Source organism: Rutilus rutilus (genome assembly GCF_951802725.1).
Source record: "Rutilus rutilus genome assembly, chromosome: 1".
Taxonomy (NCBI): Eukaryota; Metazoa; Chordata; class Actinopteri; order Cypriniformes; family Leuciscidae; genus Rutilus; species Rutilus rutilus.
This window is the reverse complement of record NC_140209.1, coordinates 31,350,070-31,368,974: the sequence shown is the minus strand read 5'-3', so window position 1 is coordinate 31,368,974 and position 18,905 is coordinate 31,350,070. Positions and strand designations below refer to the sequence as shown.

The 18,905-nt window shown below is 38.7% G+C and overlaps 2 protein-coding genes across 2 annotated transcripts; both read right to left on the bottom strand.

Annotated features, from left to right (window-relative positions):
• Window positions 1-1,514: 1,514 nt before the first annotated feature.
• On the bottom strand, window positions 1,515-11,164 carry nfil3-2 (nuclear factor, interleukin 3 regulated, member 2). The gene is made up of 2 exons (XM_084407367.1): window positions 10,901-11,164; window positions 1,515-5,723 (listed from the first exon to the last, which is right to left on the bottom strand). The coding sequence occupies exon 2, from the start codon at window positions 5,128-5,130 to the stop codon at window positions 3,493-3,495; it is 1,638 nt and encodes a 545-aa protein (XP_084263493.1). The 5' UTR covers window positions 5,131-5,723; window positions 10,901-11,164; the 3' UTR covers window positions 1,515-3,492.
• A 2,840-nt stretch (window positions 11,165-14,004) lies between these two features.
• Window positions 14,005-18,010, bottom strand: nfil3-6 (nuclear factor, interleukin 3 regulated, member 6). Its single transcript, XM_084406098.1, has 2 exons — window positions 17,704-18,010; window positions 14,005-16,353 (listed from the first exon to the last, which is right to left on the bottom strand). The coding sequence occupies exon 2, from the start codon at window positions 16,241-16,243 to the stop codon at window positions 15,077-15,079; it is 1,167 nt and encodes a 388-aa protein (XP_084262224.1). The 5' UTR covers window positions 16,244-16,353; window positions 17,704-18,010; the 3' UTR covers window positions 14,005-15,076.
• Between the last annotated feature and the right edge of the window lie 895 nt (window positions 18,011-18,905).

Below are 18,905 nucleotides of genomic sequence, written 5' to 3'. Positions count from 1 at the left end.
TTTCAATAGGATAATCTTCATACTGATATAAAAATACAAAGAAAAAGAAGATTTTTTTTTAAATGTGTTATCAACAACATGAAATGCATTGAACATTACAATACATCAAGGTTTTGGTGAAGGAACTGCTAGAAGTTCGTAAGTTGATAAAGTTAATTATGACTTAATAAATTATAGTAATAATTAAAACAAAACATTTAAATAAATAGTTTTGTATTTATTTTAAAAAATCATTTGTTTCTTTTTTTAAATAATAAAAAGATTCAATATTTTATTTGTTTATGCTGTGTGCATGGCCTCTTAATTTGACATATAATTATGTCCTTTACAAACGTATATAAGAAATAGGCTGTTTTAGAAAGGAACATTTAAAAGGAACAACAGAAGACTTATGAAGAGTCAGTGAATTAAGAATAATTTAGTGGCAATTTGTGAATATTAAGTAATTATGTTATCAATAAAAATGTAACTGTTGTCTGATTATGAATATTAAAAAATGTAATATGATCTTATTACAAGTATGTAATTTTTTGGTGTTATATTTAACTGATTTCATTAACACACTTTAAATTTAACTAATGCCTCCGAACCCTATAAATTATTTGTCCAACCATATCTATGTTAGTTATGTTTATTATATTGTCTCACACCGACCCCGGGTCGTCCTTATTGTTGAGCAGAAGTCATAAAGCACCTGAAAATAAATCCAACATATTTTCTTAGGAGTCTGAGGGAGTTGCATAAAAATAGGAATATCTTTTCTTGGGAAACCGAGATTTTTAATTGATTTAGCTCACCATGGATTTGTCTTTGGCACGGCTTGGGAGGTGTTAAAACTAAAAACACCTGATAAATCTGCTGACCTGTGCATGTTCTCATCAGCAGGACAGGCTGTTCTGTACATTCATGCAACACAAACATGAAGGAACTAGGGGAATAAGGGTTTAATTAAGTCTTTTCTACTGGTAGAGCCAATCAGAAAAGGCAAGATACAGATTGTATCCCGTTTGACTACATTGTTTGTGTGTATGTTTATGCAGCGCTTGTCTCAAATACGCACATTGTGTTCTTCATATCATGTTACATTATGAGAAACTATCAATGTGCAACGTGCACATATCAGTTCGCTGAACACATCTGCATAACATGTTTAAGCAGCACATCGAGTAACTAGGTCAGAGTTACGTAAGTCACGTAAGCCTGCGGTAAAGCTAGATTGATGTGTGTCAGTGTGTCAGTATCTCATGATAGGCCGGAGCAAGATGTTCAACATTTCTGCCCTTTCGTAATGTTAAGCCAGAATAAAACAGGATATAGGAAATTAAGTATTTCCTTTGTTTACTAATCTCTTTCAATTTGAGTTAAATCCTTTTTCGAAAGCAAACCGTTATGTAATCGGGTGTCAATAAATTTGATTCGATAAGGCTATAATTGCATGTTGCAAAATATAATGCAGTTATGTAATTATATAACTGAGTAAATACAGTATTTAAAAAAAAAGACAAACGCATGAATAATGCAACAACATTTTTTTATTAAATTTTTTTTGTTGAATTTTTTAAATGCACCCAAACCTAGCACTGAATATTAGTGTTTTTACAATATGCATCTATTTCAAAGCAGTGCCATGGTCTACTCAATAACAGCAAACAAGCCTTGCTCGTTATTTCTTTTTTGATAAAACCATAAGAAATAATAATAAAAAAAAAACATCAAACATCACTCAGTTTGAAACATACTGAAAGGACAAAGGGGGATATGGTGACATTGTGGTGAGCAATTACAAAATCACAGTAAACAGGAAGTAAAGACGCAGTTAGTGATAAAAAGGACAACACTTGGCCCCCAAAAACATTTCAAAAAGCACAATACAGTGTTGTGAGAAAAAAAATATTTTACATTTATACACCATAAGTGCCATAAGTTAACATGACATGTAGAATTATTTAGAAAAATATTTAAGGGCAGTTGTGACTAAAATTGAAGCGTTCTTCTAAAAGTAAAAAACAAAACAAAAAAACAACAACTTTAATTAAACCTCATTTTAGCAGGAAAGCATATGCAGGGCAGCAGCTGACTATAGTGAGTGAGTCAGCAAACCAGTTAAAGAGTGAAAAAAACTGCAGTATCAGCTAGCTTAATTGCTTAACTGGGGGCCTCAATGGCAAACGATCTGAGACATTATGCTAGTAATCATCCATTTATACTGATGTAAGCAGGGTGGAGCTTTCCTGTAAACCCCGTGCTTAGAGCAAATCATTCACGTTCATAACCAGAGAGGAAGAGAAAGTTATTTTGCATTACGTCCAGAACAAATTTTTTTTTAATATCCTTCTATATTCTAGGTTCATTCTTTAACAGGTTATGAAGCTAATTGATGTTTACATCAGTGGATGTACTAGGAAAACAATAAATAAAAAGGCTACATAAAATGGAAGGTAAATGTAATTTTTTGGGTAGTTTTAATGTTTTAAACATCTGGAAAATACATATTACGATAAACAGTGTTTCAAGACTAGACATTTCAATTAGTTATAACTGCAATAAAAACATTTTAGTATCTATGACATGGAGATTACATGAACCTGCTAATGTATCTGTAAAGGCTTTGGGGCATTTTGTCATTTTCCTATAAAAGGATAGTTTCCAAAAAAATATTTATTTGCAAATTGGTAAAGTAAAAAAAGGAGTTTATATTAAGTGGCACTGCAAACACACTGATATTGTACAGTATTTTTGACAAGGAAAAATTCTTTAGTCGCTGAACTCCATCTTTTTGTTTTCTTTTTAAAATATATTCATATATAATATTTATATCACATTTTATACATACAAACCAAGTGCCTGATCAAGAAGGAGCAGTAGCTAGGCTGTTGAATGTGGGAAAAGAGATGGGGAGCACTAGTTAGAAAAGCAGACAGAGGTAGGGAGCAGAGAGAGGTATGAAATTAAAGCCATGTTTCTTTGGTCAAGGGAACGTTCCCTGAATCTTCTGATGTTTGATATGTTTAAAAATGGTGCACAGACAACTGCAAATGTTCTGTTGTTTCGTTGTGGCCAAAAACTAAGAAAGGGGCACTTGAAATTGCCTATTTACATTGAAGAATCCGTTACAATGCCTCACAAATTGTAGATATTGCTATTGAATTGAATGTACTCTTATGTTGACATCTTGGTGCAGCACAGGAAATACAGGTAAGTGCGATCAATAGCATGTCATCCTATTTCATTGTTATAAAAGTGCCACTGTAACCTTAAGAGGAAGTTAAACAAACAAACAAACCAAACCATCAAAAGGTAAGTCTATACATTATGGTACAATGCATCAGGTTCTGTCCTGATGTAGTTCTGGCAATGTCCACTTCTCTTATTCTCAGCCATAAGAACAGGGAATGGGCGAAGGATAGAGGATGAAGGTAGGACCTCAAAGGGTTTATACAATGTCTCTTGGGGGTTTATACCAAGACCCAAGTGAGTCCTACGGTCTCCCATTCAGTCATGTCTCTTGTTGCAACTGTTACGCAAGCTGGATTCCTTCTTCCCACATTCGATGCTTCCAACCGAAGTGTCCTGCTTGCAAAACCCTGCATTCGACTGACCGCCAGATTGAGACAAGGCCAGGTAAGGGTGCTGAGGTAATGGTTGGAAATTAGCAGGTGGCGTTGTTGGCGAGTCTTGAGATGATGCTGTGCCCTCACTCTGAGCTCTGTGCTTGAGTCTCAATTTGTGGGGTAGGGCAGTGCCTTTGATTTCCGCTTGGCCATCTTTGCACTGGCTTGGTGAAAAGGAGCTCTGGGTCATGAATATGTGAGGGTGGTAGCTGCCTGTATCAGAGCAAGAGGAAGAGGGAGACTCATCATCTGTGGAGCCCTCTTTATCAGAGCTGCGGGGATCCCCGTCACTTGAGGAAGTGTCCTTTCCTGAGTGAGCCTCATAGTATTCTTCTTGTCTCAAGCTTCCTTCGTAGGTCAGCACTGGTGGCTCATTGTTTTCCTTGGGGCTATTTGAACAGTGGTACATCTGTGTTTCATCTCCATCCTCGGGTCTCACCAGAAGATTTGGGGCGGCAGCATCGACCCTTTGTCGCTGAGCAATGTACGCTTGCCTTTCGGCGGCCTCCGTGTAGTCATGAGGAGTGTCCAAAGTCTTCCTCTCTAGCCGTCTGGACACCTCTGCCAAGGTTTTTTCGGTTGGTTCTTCTGTAAGCTGGGTGAGGTTCTGCTGCTCTTTTGGAATCATTTCCTGAGTTTCTACAGGATACGAGGCACTGCTAGAACGGTATAAGATGACACTTCTTTGAGCAGATTGCGGGACGTCAGAACTGTCAACCGTCTCCTGACGTTGTTGCTTCTGTTGGTTGGCTGAATAACCCTGCTCGAAAGTCCGCTGGTGAAGAACTGCTGGTAGTCTAGAATGAATGTTGAACATGAACTGTGCGGTGGTGCTATTGACAATGTCCATCTCTAGACCCATCCCTTCCTGCTTGATGTCATACGCCATTGGCTCTGGGCTATCCCGAGAGGAGCCATCAGACATATCAGAGAGGGAACCTCGTGGGGAGTACTTTGTCAATTTCAAATGCCCATCCCCTCGAACAGACTGCTCTGTTTCAGAAGAATCAGAGTTTATCATCATCTGAGAAACACTGGAGTAACCATTAGGGTAGAAGCAACTGGAGGAAGAGGATGATGATGAGTTGCCCCCAGAAGTTCCATTGACTGCTCCACCAATCTGCTGACTCTTTTCCATGTAGGAGGCTGTACTTATCAGACCAAACCTGAGCTTAAGCTGTAAAAGTTCAGTTTTTAGGCGTACATTCTCATCGTTCAGTGCCATAACTCTGTTCTCGAGGATCATGTCATTAAAGCGTCGCTTCTCCCGGGAACGCTTGGCTGCCTCGTTGTTCTTACGTCGCTTTTCCCAGTAGGATGCATCCTTTTTCTCATCTGAGATAAATTCACGCTTGCGTCGACAGCTCATGTTGTTTGACTTTGGTTTGAGAAGGCGGCTCTGGCGAGGGTTGCTTTGAGGTGAATGAAGAAGATCGCTGTAGTCTGAAAAGCTGTCTGTGTTTTCTAAGGTTTTGCTAGAACTGGAATTTGTTGAGATTTGTAAGTTCAAACTTTCCATCCTCGGCTTCACCACCAATAATGGAAATTAATGAAGAAACAGGGATGGGGGAAAGGTGGTTACAAGATTCCCCGTGGGATATCCTGATGTACAGTAGACTGGAGAATCTTCAACTAAGTAGCTGGATCAGCAAATACTTTATGAGGTGTTTTAGCTTCTGAAAAGCTGAACCTCATTGATTTTGTTGATTTGAATGGCAAGGAAATAGTCCTTGATGATCAAGTGTCCAGGTTGGCTAAGAAGAGCAAGAACAGGTGCACTTTATTATGAGTCTCCTGCATTTAACAAACCCGAAGAATTCCTCAGTGAGTAAAATAATTTACTCTCTTGCCACACAATGTTGGTCAAAGCCAAACGAGGGGCAATAAAGTACAGAGAAGGTGGCCAAAACTGCTTAAAAGATTCTGACCCCCTTTTTCTTTGTTTTCACTTTTGTTCCTTTATGTAACAGGGCTCTATCATGCCACAGAGATGTGTCCCAGTGCCTTGGGCGTGTTGGAGGATATAGGTCACTCGGTCTGCCCCAGCTTGCCAGCCTCTTGGGGAGGGGTGCTGCTGCTCTCAAAGCCTCCAGCTGGCTGTTCGACGAAAGGCTGCAAACATAAAAGAGAAAAGAAAGACATATTTGTTAATTCTCGAAAGCTGAAGCAATTCATAGTTTGCCTTTAGGCACTTAAAGAAATATTTTAATTTGTTGTAGTTTTTCATTTTAAAATCAACTCTCCACACTTCTCTGCATGGCTGGGTAATCAGAAGATTTAGAAGAGGAATGTTCAGCTGTGCCTTTGTTATATTCTCTTGCTTCATCTACTCAACCTTGACAACCACAGAATGTTTTCTGTTGCCCAGTAACCACTGTCTGACCTGCTAACCCTCCTATTGATTTGTCTGTCTGCGACCCTTGACCTTACCTCACTGACTAGACATTGGACTCTTGTGATGCAAAGGGACCACGGCTAAGGACGCTGTCAGTGATTATTTTGGTCAAGGAGGACCAACGGCTAAAGAAACTGACCTAAAATTAGTTTCCTAGTTCAGCATCACCCTTTGTACAGAATTCCAGCAAGAGAATTCCAGAATTCCATCCATGTGTTCCACAAACATGACTACACATATGGTAAACATTAGCAATGAACACATGATTTGTTTTAACATTTTGAAACCTTATCCTATATTACATCATCTTCTCAGAGGAAATCAGTGCGAGAGGTTTCGGCTTTTGAAACATTAACATAAAATGTTACAACACATCTCCTCTTGGCTGCACAGCCCGAGGAGCCTGGTGCCCCAATGTGCAATGAGCCCAGAAACCAAATTCAAAAACATTAACACTTCATCTTTTAATGACTTCACTAAAAGGCTTTCAAGGAGAACTTTGGAAAGAAGCATACTTGAGCTAAAAATGAGAAGAAGCCAAGAAAACCTCATAACAATAATTACTATAATGGGAGATAAACCGAGGTCAGGCAAAAGGCAAGTCAGGTTTTATGATCTGGGGATTGTGAGCTTTGCAATATAGGTCAGGCCTTTCTGGAAAAAAGGGGAGCCAAGGGAACATTCCATCAACATGAGTTCAGATCCAGGGGAGGTAACCGTTTCATCCATTTAAAAGTGGGCACTAATGGAAAAGCGGAGTCTCCAGTGATGATTAACTCAGCAGCCAGTGGGTAATTCCACATTTGCTGCAATCCCCTCATGACCTAAACTGAGCCATAACTCCCTGTTGCAATGTCAGGATATTGTTGTTCAACTAAAAGTGTCTGATTTCCTTTTTTCTATACGTTTGCTCAGTTTGGCTGCAAATATCTGGTCCCAGTATCCCAGTAATATTAAACTCATAAGGCCAATTTATGAGGCCACTGTTCTCTAATAATACAAGAATAAATAAAGTGAACTATCACAATTTGTAGTTGGGAGTAATAGCATTATATTTATCTTTTTTTTAAAGGAGAGAAAAAGTATTTAAGACTACTTGCATATCTAAAATAGCACAATGACTCCGTAGCAATAACTATGACATCTGCATCAGAAATTACGCACTAATGTAGTGTAATCCTGTGATCTGGCTTCCCTTTTTATGGGTTATGGTCTCCTCATCCCAGACATCTGAGGGAACATTACGTAACTAGAGACAGCTTAAACCTCTTCTGATGGCTTCAATCAACACTTTCTGGTTTAGTCTGGTAATGCATAATGAATATGGCCAAAACTGTGATGTTTCCTCTCCTAATTATTGTACGATATAAATAAAGTATGTCAATAAAGTGCACTGTTAATTAAATGTAAATGATATTAAACAGGTACATTTATGGTCATTTAGGTAAGGTGCAAAGCTTAAAGAGACTCCCTCCCTGAATGACCCACTAACCTAGAAACTGGGCGGTTAGCGAGGAAAAAAATGGCTCTTTTCCCTTGTGCTCAAATATAGGTCAGGAGTGCAACAGGCATCACGAGAGAGAGAGATAAAGTCAGAAAGGGAATTGAAGTGTTTGCTAAAAATAGAGAGGTGAGGGATGGATCGAGGATAAACTAAATGAAGAAGAATGAGGAAAAAAAAGAGAATACATTTTACTGAATGCCAGCTACACAAACACAGAGGAGCTTTCCAAGACACCCAACAAAAGAAAAACAAAATCCATCAGGGATAAGTGCCAATTTCCGAATTATCTGGGAAAACAGAAAGACTGAATCAAATGTAAACAAATGTATTAATATTGGCACAGTATTCAGAGTTGTCCTAGGATGTTTGTATTATACTATGAAACATACTGTCATACTTGTGAATGAATCACTTGATTCAGTTCTTTTTAGTGATTCAGTCAAATCGACTGCTGAATCAGACTGAACTGAGAACAGGATTCATGGATTGGGATCAATCAGACAACTCATTCTCTCACTGAATCAGTTCAGATTACTCAGAAATGCCAATACTTATTTCAGGTTTACAATGAGCAGAGCACTATTACTGTTACATGCATTTTTCGAATGCAACTGAAATAAATGGTATTTAATTTAAATAGAAATTTAATTATAAATGTAAATGCTACTGTGCCTCCTTTAAACCGGAGAAAAAGGAAGAGGCTATGAAAGAAAATAGTCAGTGGATGAGTTATTTACTCTGTCAACCACACCCATGAGTCATTAAAAAGTATGTATCTCCTTGCATTAACAACAATGCAACTAATAATTGAAATCTTACATCACCAACAATCAAACCATCATAAAGACTGACATGACACACCTGTCTGTCTGTTATTCAAAACTGCTATTATTTATCATGTAACATGGATCAATGAAATCATTTCTAATAACCGACTTCACTGGATGACATGCAATTAGATAAACTTAAAACTGTAATGGGCCAATAAAACTCACTTTCACTCTTGCCCTATATATAGGACATGGGTTATATTTGTGCTTTCATCAGGGAAGAAATAGCATGTCTGGCCCACTGTAGACTTAACTTGGGCGAGGCCTGGAAACTATAATTCAGATCAAATGTTTCATGTGTTGCTTTACAGCCGTTTCAGTAATGGAAATAATGGGTGAAGGCGGGGAGCTGGATTTCATTGTGGCCATGTAATTGACCCTGGGGCGGAATGTAATATTCGGCACGTGGGATGGGAGCTCTTTTTTTTTTTTTGTCTTTATCTTCTCCAGTAGGAGGAGGGCAGGCCTTGGACAAGCAGGAGGAGTTCCAGGCCAACTCTTTCTATAAACACACTCATATCATCCTCTATTGAAAAAAAAAAATGCTTTGACCGAGTCCATGTGTTTCACTAGTCACATGTGCTCTCTTGCCCCACAAAACTAAATGGTAATTCGCCTCTCCCTGTTAGCCACATCGGCACAATAACGACACGCCTCCTTCCTATCTTCCTTTCTCTTTCACAAGAAAAAAATCTTGAGAAATCCACCAATTGAGTGTTTATAGCTTAAAGAGGTCAGTAAACTTGGTCACACTCAAACACCGTAAATCAAGAATGACACTGCACTAAACAAATATGCTTTTATGTGTAGCAATCTGAAAGATTTATCTGCACAATTTAACACTATACCAATGTTTTCTTTATTTCTTTTTTATATATTGTTGCCAAAGCAGTTCCCAATATGCAAGATTTAGCTGCACGGATCAGTAAACTGGCAGAAGCTTTGTTCTTTGTTATGGCAGACGAGGGAGTGCTTTCTCCAGGTTTATGACCTACATTCTGCGCTGGCACACAAAGCAGTTCGTCTGATGCCCCCTGATGCTTTAAAGACCCTTTGTTTTTGTTTTTATATTTAGACTTCTCATTTCTCTCAATTATGTAACTCTTTACACAAAGACTGCATTATGTCAGGAAAAAAAAGGCTAGATGTCAAGCAATCTTACATCCACAAATTTTAAGCTGATCATGCATGCCATATGGTGCATGTTTTCTTACTATCTATCTATCTATCTATCTATCTATCTATCTATCTATCTATCTATCTATCTATCTATATATATATATATATACACACACACACACACACACACACACACACTTTCGTTGAATCTAAAATATGTGATGCAAGAGCTCATGGCATAAAACATTATATTATGCATACTATTTGAAGTATAGACCGGGTGTCAGACTCATCAGGGTAAAAGAAAATTGTGACTTAACCTAATATTACTCATGTAAATTGTACTGTATAAACATGTAGGAAAGATAAGGTAAATCAGTTTACATCCAGGTACAGGGAACTCTCTGATGAATAACAATAGTATAAAGTTTAAGTACAGCTTATATACAAATACCATGGGAGGGCATTAGGTGATCTGACCACGATAAATGCAACAGTAACCACAAAAGTTACTAAATAACCGCTATCGCTTGCTTACCGGCAGAAAATGCCCCAAATTGTCAAAGAATTCGCACATTAAATTTTAATGCATCAATACATTAAACGAGAGTTTAGTGCAAGCATTGCATGTTTCCGACTTGGACATTTACATTTTACATGCAAGAAAGTTACATTTGGTTGCCAACTGGTTTGCTCCTGTCTGGATACCAGGAAAGAGTTAACAGGTCTGACTCCTCTAACGTAAACACCCGCGTTAACCTTTACCGAGCACGGCTACACGTGACAGCGAGAAGTGTGTCCGGGATTTTTCCTCCCAAACCGCCGCATTAACCTCCTAACCCAATTGGATTGAACACTTTCATTAGGATGTCATTGTCGAACATTATTCAATAACATAATATCAAGACATTTCCGGTGATATAATGTAATTATGTTTGTTGGTGTTTTAATCAAAGTCATAAGCGGTGCGCCCTGCACTCTCACTGTAAAAAAACTGCCTTTTTTTTTTAAATGCACTGACCAATCATAAAATAGGGTAATATCATTACTAACCCTAAATAAACAATGATTCCGAAAACTTTTGTTAATGGTGAATGATTGTGCATGGGCAACATTTAAAATATGTTATGGGCATCAAGTGCTAAATGTCCTGTCAACAGTCGCGAGGGGTCCTGGCCTCGCCTTAACATTGCGAACACGCACACTGAGCAACATCCCCAATCTGTAACGTGCGTGCGTAAACACACTAAACATAAACTAACGAATTCATTTGGATGTGAGCTTGGGCCGTTGCATTACAAATATAAATCTCTGATTATTTCCAGTCATCTAATTTCATAGCCGCGTAAATTTACCGCAAGATCACGCAGAAGCACCAGCCATGCAGTTGTAAACATAGCCTACAGTGTGCGCGCATCTAAAAGTAGTAAAGCAAACGTACCTTTTGTGGCTTTTGTGTGTGTGTCCAAATATTTGGCGCCCGATGGTTATTATTAGTCTCTTTGTATCAGCCTCAAAGACGTGAATGGAAAGGCGAGGTGATCCACACACACGCACTACACGCTGTGTCCTGAACGCATGGATTCCGCAGCCCGTGTGTTTTTGCCCTGGTTCCTTGTGTTGTGTTGGCGAGGCGCTCCGGTATCCTGCCGCTAGCTGCTTCTGTTTAGAAATGTATGTTAGTAGGTCAGCGGTTGCATAACAGGACGCTTCGGGTGCCTCGTCACGTTTTGTTTCTCTCTTTTACCCCCACCTCCGTCCCTCCCTCATCCATCCGAAAGCCTGTGAGTGCATAACTGGGAGGGATCAGGCAGTCCGCCCGACCTACTCTCGGATATAGGACGGTATGATATTCCTAATAAGATTGACATGTAGGCTAGAAAACATGTAGCTGTTACTTAAGGTTGCATGCAACTTTCCACATTCCATTATTAAATATGTTAAAAATGTAATCGGGAAATTGCACATAACACTTTACTTCACTTTTTTTTTTCTCCTCCAGATTTTTCAAAAGTAGTTACTAAACAAATACAAGAATATATGCAATTTGATTGACTCAATTTTCCATAAACAGAACAGCTGATTTTATTTAGCTGCATGTCTGGGTGAATCCAGAGACAGCTAGACTATGTTAGGATAAATAATTTGTACAGTATGTTAAGAAATGTCTGGGTCAAATTTCACCACGAAATCATAAGAATTTTTTTTTGCAAGAATATAAAGGCCATTTTGAAGAGTACTAAGATATCTTGTCACTATTTTAGGACACTTTGACCTCAAATTATTACCCACAATTACTGTAATTCATCCTGACCTTTTACTACTGTATATACAGTAAAATATATAGCCATTATTTTCATTCATAGTCATTACTACAGCATTTTAGCAATAAAACTAATTATTTTACCATGATTTCCACTTTACCGATTTTTTTGTAACATTGTGATATTGAGAATATTAAAATGAGAATCTTTTTTTTTTTTGTTGTTGTAATATGATCATGAAAATTGACCGTAATGGTCCAAAAAATCGTGTTTTTTTAAATTTTATTTTATTTTTTATTTTATTTTTATTTATTATTTTATTAATTTTAGTACTGGCCAGGAAAGTATTGCCTCATTTTGCGCAAATTCTGAATCCACCTCATGCTCCTTGGAGTTAGTTTTTTTTTTTTTTTTTTTTTTAGAGATGGAAGTCACAAACACAATAGTATTGTGACGATGACCTTGAACTTGGCTCACTGTCCCCTCCCCCATACCTTCCTGCCTTCATCCCCCAATCCCACCCCTCCCAGCATCGTCTGGAGGAGGTTTCCATGGCAACCGTCGCGCTACCCCCTAACGTCAGGCCCAGCCTCCCTTTGACTGGCAGAGTGATGAAGATCAACCAGTCAGGGGTCAGTGGATTAGTGGAACAGAGCTGTCCAGGAGGGGAAATTAACTGGGAAGCAGGGGTATTTGGAAGGGAAGCAGGGATATTTGGAAGTGAAGAAGGCTCATAAACACTGAAGCTCAAGAAAAGCTTTGTGTCAGTCCAGGTCCTTAAATAGACTCTCACAGCTATTTATATCTTCTTACGTCACCAGAAAGGTCTCAGAGGAGCTCAGTTCTCAGGGGATTTGGGTATATTTGGTGTCAGGTGTTTATTTTTAGAGTAAAGGAAGTACAGGGAAATGTCAAGGTGTAATTTGACCTTGAATCAGGTGATGTTGTCGTACAAATCTGTGTGTGTCATGTAGTTCGGTTAATGCCGTGCATGTACAAAATGATTTGCTGACCTCTTGTGGATTGTGCTAGAGTTGCAACAACAAATGTGTGACGCGTTATAGACCTGTAATATATACTGTATATTGAAAAATAAGAGTTACAGAAGAAAATAAATATAATTGAATTATAGACAAATATATTTGTTGCTTTTGATTCGCTGTAAATTAGATTTATTTCATTTTTATTCAGGAAGCCATGAATTCTTTATTATATATGCTCCTTTAATTGTTGTGCATGCTTAATTTTTTACAGATCATTTTACCCAACAATCTTTTAAGAAACATCTTGAACATATCTCAATCCACAGCACATGTACAATATATATTTATTGAATAAGGAACTGTGAATGCGTTTAAAATGAACCAGTTTTCTCACGATCAACATCTGAGCTGAGACATCTAAGATGTCATTGCCTTCAGGGCTTTGCTATTACTGTTAAATCTTGATGAATACCAAGCAGAGGTGATATTCTGTGAGTATTGCTTATGTGTACATGTCAAAACCTGTCCATGGCTGATTCTGGGAATTTGACTAATTCAGAGACAGTTCTCATAATCGAATGCAAGAGAATTTGATGTTTCAAAATAACATTACTTGTGAAACCACTGTTGGTTGTCTCTCAAGACAAATTAAACACACACACACACGCACGCGCACGCACACACACACTGTATTCCAGGATGACATTGTCAAGATTCATCAGGCTCAAAAATTGTGAGTAGACTGTAAAGTGTGTAGACTTTACAAAGTGCTTGACTCTTGCATTTTCAATACAAGATCTTGACCAAAAAAGTATGCACCTCTTGATGGAGGTCAATGCACCATCAATGCAAGAGTCCAGCACTCTGTAAAGTCTCCTCCAGCACATCCCAAAGACTTTCACTGAATTTAAGGTCTGGACTCAGAGGTGCCGATTCATGTGTGAATATGATTCTTCATGTTCCTCCCAACCATTATTACACAATTTGAGCCTGATGAATCATTGTCATCCTGGAATATGGCCATGATGTGTCTTCCTTTAGAAATTCGTCCGTTTAAGAAATGAAAAGCTACACACTCCATTAATTATGGTTATAAGAACTGTTGCCAAATATACAACATGCCAGAAACATAAAAATAACTGAAATAATGATCTAATCATTTGCTTATTTAAATCCAAACAGCAACTTTTTTTTTTTGGCCAGGCAGTGTATGTATGTATGCATATATATATATACATTCAACCACATAGAGGTTAATATATATAGGCTAATCTTGTTTAATAACAAATGCACAAGAGAACAGTTAAAATATTTATTGACACAAACATATAATGTATATTTACCGTACAAATACACAAGAACTCACAAGACAACAGAAATTTCACCTTCAAAATACAGGTAACAGTGTAGTTCAAATGATAATATCCTTATCCGGACAACGGCAGATAAGTGATCTGTATGAAAAAAATAAAAATGATGCAGTCATTCAGTGCTAAGTTGCTACTGGTTCATGACGATGACAATAAACAATTGATTCCACTATTTGCCTCTTCCTGGTGTTTCCCGTTCTGCTTTAATCAGGATACATGTTGCAAAACAAAAAAAGTTTCTTACACTTCATTCATGAGCCCACAGCAGTCACCGTATAAATCTGTCAAACCACAGGAGGAACATTACAGTGTGAAGACTATCAGGCTCACGGCGTATCTCATCTCGCTGACTGACAGGTGTTTAAGTAGTGTTGGCACGTAATAAAGGAATGACGTTACGACGGAGGATGCTATGCTTCATTTTACACGTACAGTGACAGACAGTTCTGTGTGTGCAGACATTGTTTTACCGCCTGAGGTGTTTTTGAGCAAGATCACAGTGTTTGAGGCAAAAGGAGGAACTGAACAAATTGAGGTGAGGTGTTGTAGCTGACGTGTCCCGATGCCACTGGAATGCTCTTGCACGGTCCTGAATGAGAGTTGAAGAAAAATGGGTTTAAAAAAGTCGCTATCCACCTTATTTTTAACTTTAAAGCGGGTGCGGCCATTTGTAACTTGAATGTGCGAGGTTTCCGTTGTCATTCACTGCGTTCTTTTAGCTGTACAAAAACAGTCTGCTGCGCTGCTTGTTTTTTGTACTTATTCTTCTATTTATTTACCTACAGTATAGTGGCTAATGAATAAAAAATGTCACACATTCACAGAAAATAGCTCTCAAAATAAGGTGGATATGCAAGGTTCGTTTGGTTATGACCGAGTGTGAAGAGGTAGTGATGCACATGCTGCTTTCTTTCAATTTTTGATCTACGGATGTTCATTGTTCATGACTTCGACTGAGAATATTTGCAATGTTCCAGTTTGCTCAAACTTTTACAATGTCTTAATTAGCTTTGGTGAGCAACTGCTCGGAAAAGAGCTTTTTGAGCTGGGCCACCTCCTCGCTGAGAGAGCTGAGCTGAGATTTGAGCATGCTGTTTTCGGCCTGGTATTGCGATTCGTTCGGGTTCATGTTGTGACCGTAATTTCTGTGCTGCAGCTGCTGTGGCGGTGGTGTTACTTTTCGGGTGTCTTCTCCCTCCTGCTGTGTCCAGTAACCCGCTCCTTCGCTGGTACCCGAAAGGCTGTGAACTCTGGGCAGCACGGGACTTTGCCGTTCTCCAAGATTGTCGCATTCTCCGCCGCCCGGAGACTTGAACCTCAGCTTGTGCGGAAGGCTCTTCATACTATCCATCGACTCCATCCGGTTGGATGACATGGGCACGTGTCCCACTGCTAAAACATCAGTTGGAGAGTGATGGGACTCATAGCCAAGCTCATCAGCTTGATGTGGGGACAACTTTCCGTGGTCGCTCAGTCTGTCCTCAAAGAAGACGGGACTACCGACACTGGACCCACTAGGCGTGGAGAAACCCGAATCTTCTGACATACTGTTTGTATCTCTGATGCTTCTCCCAGATTGCGGCCCACTTTGAGCATTGGACAACATTGGACCCACATGGTGAGCGCCATCCCCACGTGGAGGATAGTAATATGGCGCTGAAGGATGTGGGACGCAGGTTCCTGTCGTGAGCGGAAGTATGGAAGCATTCGAGGGATCTTTAATGAGGCCGAAGCGGAATTTCAGTGCAAGCAGTTCTGCTCGTAACCTGGCGTTCTCCTCGAGCAAACCCAGCACGCGGTTTTCTAGCACCATGTCATTCACGCGCCGTTTCTCACGAGAACGCTTCGCGGCTTCGTTGTTTTTCTTGCGCTTGTCCCAGTAGCCCTCATCCTTCTTCTCATGAGGAATGAACTCCCGCTTACGTCTCGCAGAGTTGGCGCTGGCTGAAGCGGCCTCTTCGCGTTTGAGCGCCGACGTTCGGCCCAGAAGCGAGCGTGCGAGCAAACTACTTGACGTCAGGATGGACACGGCTTCATCCGTGAAAGACATTGTGCTGCTGGGAGCGGCCACATTTAACCCCAGCATCCCTGTGCTGGTGGAGGGTTCAACAGCCTTCAAAACTCCAGCGTTCTGCTCTCTCATCTCCTGAGATGACTCTTCATACATCTTGAAGTTATTTATTTTTCTCAATTGCAGTGTTAAAAGTCTCTGTTGTGTTTCTGAGCGTGTGGTTTTCAGGTCAGTTTCAGATGTTATTGACACAGCAGTGGCTCCACCTGGTGGCAGAAAGAACACAAGAACAGTTACGTAAGATCAGTTACAACACAATGTTATGTAATTTCATTACCTCCCAGTGGCAAAGCACAGTATGTACTACACCGCATAATATATCAGGTTAACAACTGTACAGTTATATAGCCATCTTAAGCATAGTGACGTCAAAAAATGAACATTCGCATGTATCATGTAAGGCATCGCACTTGAATTTCTTTACATAAAACAGAATTTTTAACAACAGTAAGCAGCTACTTTATGTAAACCAGAAGTGCCGCCTCTAAGAATTCCTGTGTTGACCTATTTGCAGAACAGCTTGTGCGTGAGTGAGTCTTATCATCTTCCTGTCCCAGTGAGTCACTTTTATTATGAAATCCTGCCTTACTTAACACTCTGTTCTGTTACATTGTTACAGATAAAAAAAAATATTTTAAGATGTCACTGTTACAGTGTAATTATATATTTAAGTACTGAGTAATATTAACAACATATGCTTACTATAGGGTTAGGGTAGGATTAGGTTGAGGGTTAGTTGCATGTAATTATGCATAATTTACTGTTATTACTATGGTAAGTACATGTAACATTATGCAACAAGGACACTGTAAAATAAAGTGTTACCAAAAATAGTTTAATATACAGAAAGCTATATATTAAAAACTCCTATAAAAATAAATAACAAATTAAGAAAACCTAAATCAATGGACTAAACATAAGTCAATTGTTTTCTCCAATATAAAGTTAAAAAAGTGAAAAGTTCACAATAACTTTGTAATTAGTTAAAATAAACTATATTTTAGAATGCATAAATATATATTAAATGCATTGTAAATCTAAAAAAAAAAAAAAAAAAAAAATGTAGGCCAAGTTTACCAATCATATCCAGAGCCTCCCGCACTAGAATTGCATAATGTTAACATCCCATTATCAAAATTCTTACTCATCCATGATAAAAAAAAAAGTCCATGTTAAGTTAGCTGTTTTGGAACATGTAAGCTGGTTCCTAACTGGTCTAGATGGTCCAAGTCATCTTTGGACCAGTAAATCAAATGATAGCCTCCATTTGGACCATTAATGATAACTCACTAACTACATCATTTGATAGGCTACGTGTCCCAAAACACCGGAACAGGATTTTCCAACTAACATTCCCAACATCTATAATTTGTCCATATTAAACATTTAGACTTAATCTACAAATAAAAATTAAAATAAAATTAAAAAAAGGAATAAAACTAATCGAGCACAAGCCATACAACTTTTAATGAATGGCAGCAACTGTAGGTGCTATAGATTCATACACAAATATAAAAATATCTTCAAACATATAAAATTACAAAAACGGATTTTACCATTATAAATCGCCGCTTGGTTAATTGTTCAAAAGGTCTTCAGTTGAAATCGTTTTCAGTGAATCAAGATCCGCAGAGAATTTGGTTCTTGGTTCTCCTCAGAAGAAAACACACGGTGTTTGGTTTCGCTTGTCGCCGGTTGAAGTCAAACACACTGTTCGCGTCGTTCAACCGTTCCGCGTCTGTTCCGCCTGCAACGCGCGCGGCCCCTATTTGTGCCTTTGCTTGATGAGGTTCAGTCGAGGACGCTCCATCACCCCGACTGAACCACATGTGTGTGTGTGAGTGGATGAACGGACCGCCCCCCTCCGTACGCACGCACGCAGGACCCTCCTCTTCTCTCTAATCTCTCCCTCGTTACAGATTTCGTCAGAATAATCTTTTCGAAAGCATTAAGTAATATTGCTCAATCTCCCCCCGCCCTTTTCACTCTCCTCGCTTGTCCTTAAAAGCGACTGTTGTCCTCAATAAAGGTACGGAAACTATATTTAGACCAGTGACGCGCGACCTGCTATCCTTTTTCAAGATAGCACTGAGGTTAATGCCACAACAAGCTATAAAACAATTATAATGTTGGTTGGATGAAAACTAAATTGCTTTGTAAAGATATGTAAGAACTGCGTGCACTGCTTTAACACAGTGTTATGAAATGGGTAAACAGAAACACTTTAACAAGAAGTGAATACCATTAAGTGCCATAGAGAGAGAGAGAGAGAGTGAGAGAGAGAGAGAAATTCTGCCATAATGGCAGGCAAGTTTATTTATAAATAAATATATAAATATAGCACATTTCATACACAATGGTAGCCTATTTAAAGACATTTGAAAGCATATGATATAATGAGAAAGAAAACACTTTTAATGAAATATAGCTCCTAATATAGCAAGTAATGCAATCATTCATTATAATCAAGTCGTAGAAGTATTGGCTTATTAGAGAGGCATCATCATCTACAACATTCAAAGACAGTTATTTGTGAAATTATATTAGGCGAAAGGTGACGACTTTATTTGATTAAAGTCTGTGCTTCAAAATTGACATTCCTTTATATGTTATATTGTGAAGCTTATTATCTTACATGCAATCTGTGAAGCGTGTTTTTTTTACATGAAGACCGCATGTGAAATCAGACAAGTTGAGTTCTTACAGGCCTATTTGGAGTAAAATCTGGGGTTTGTTAGACAACAATACCTAAAATGTG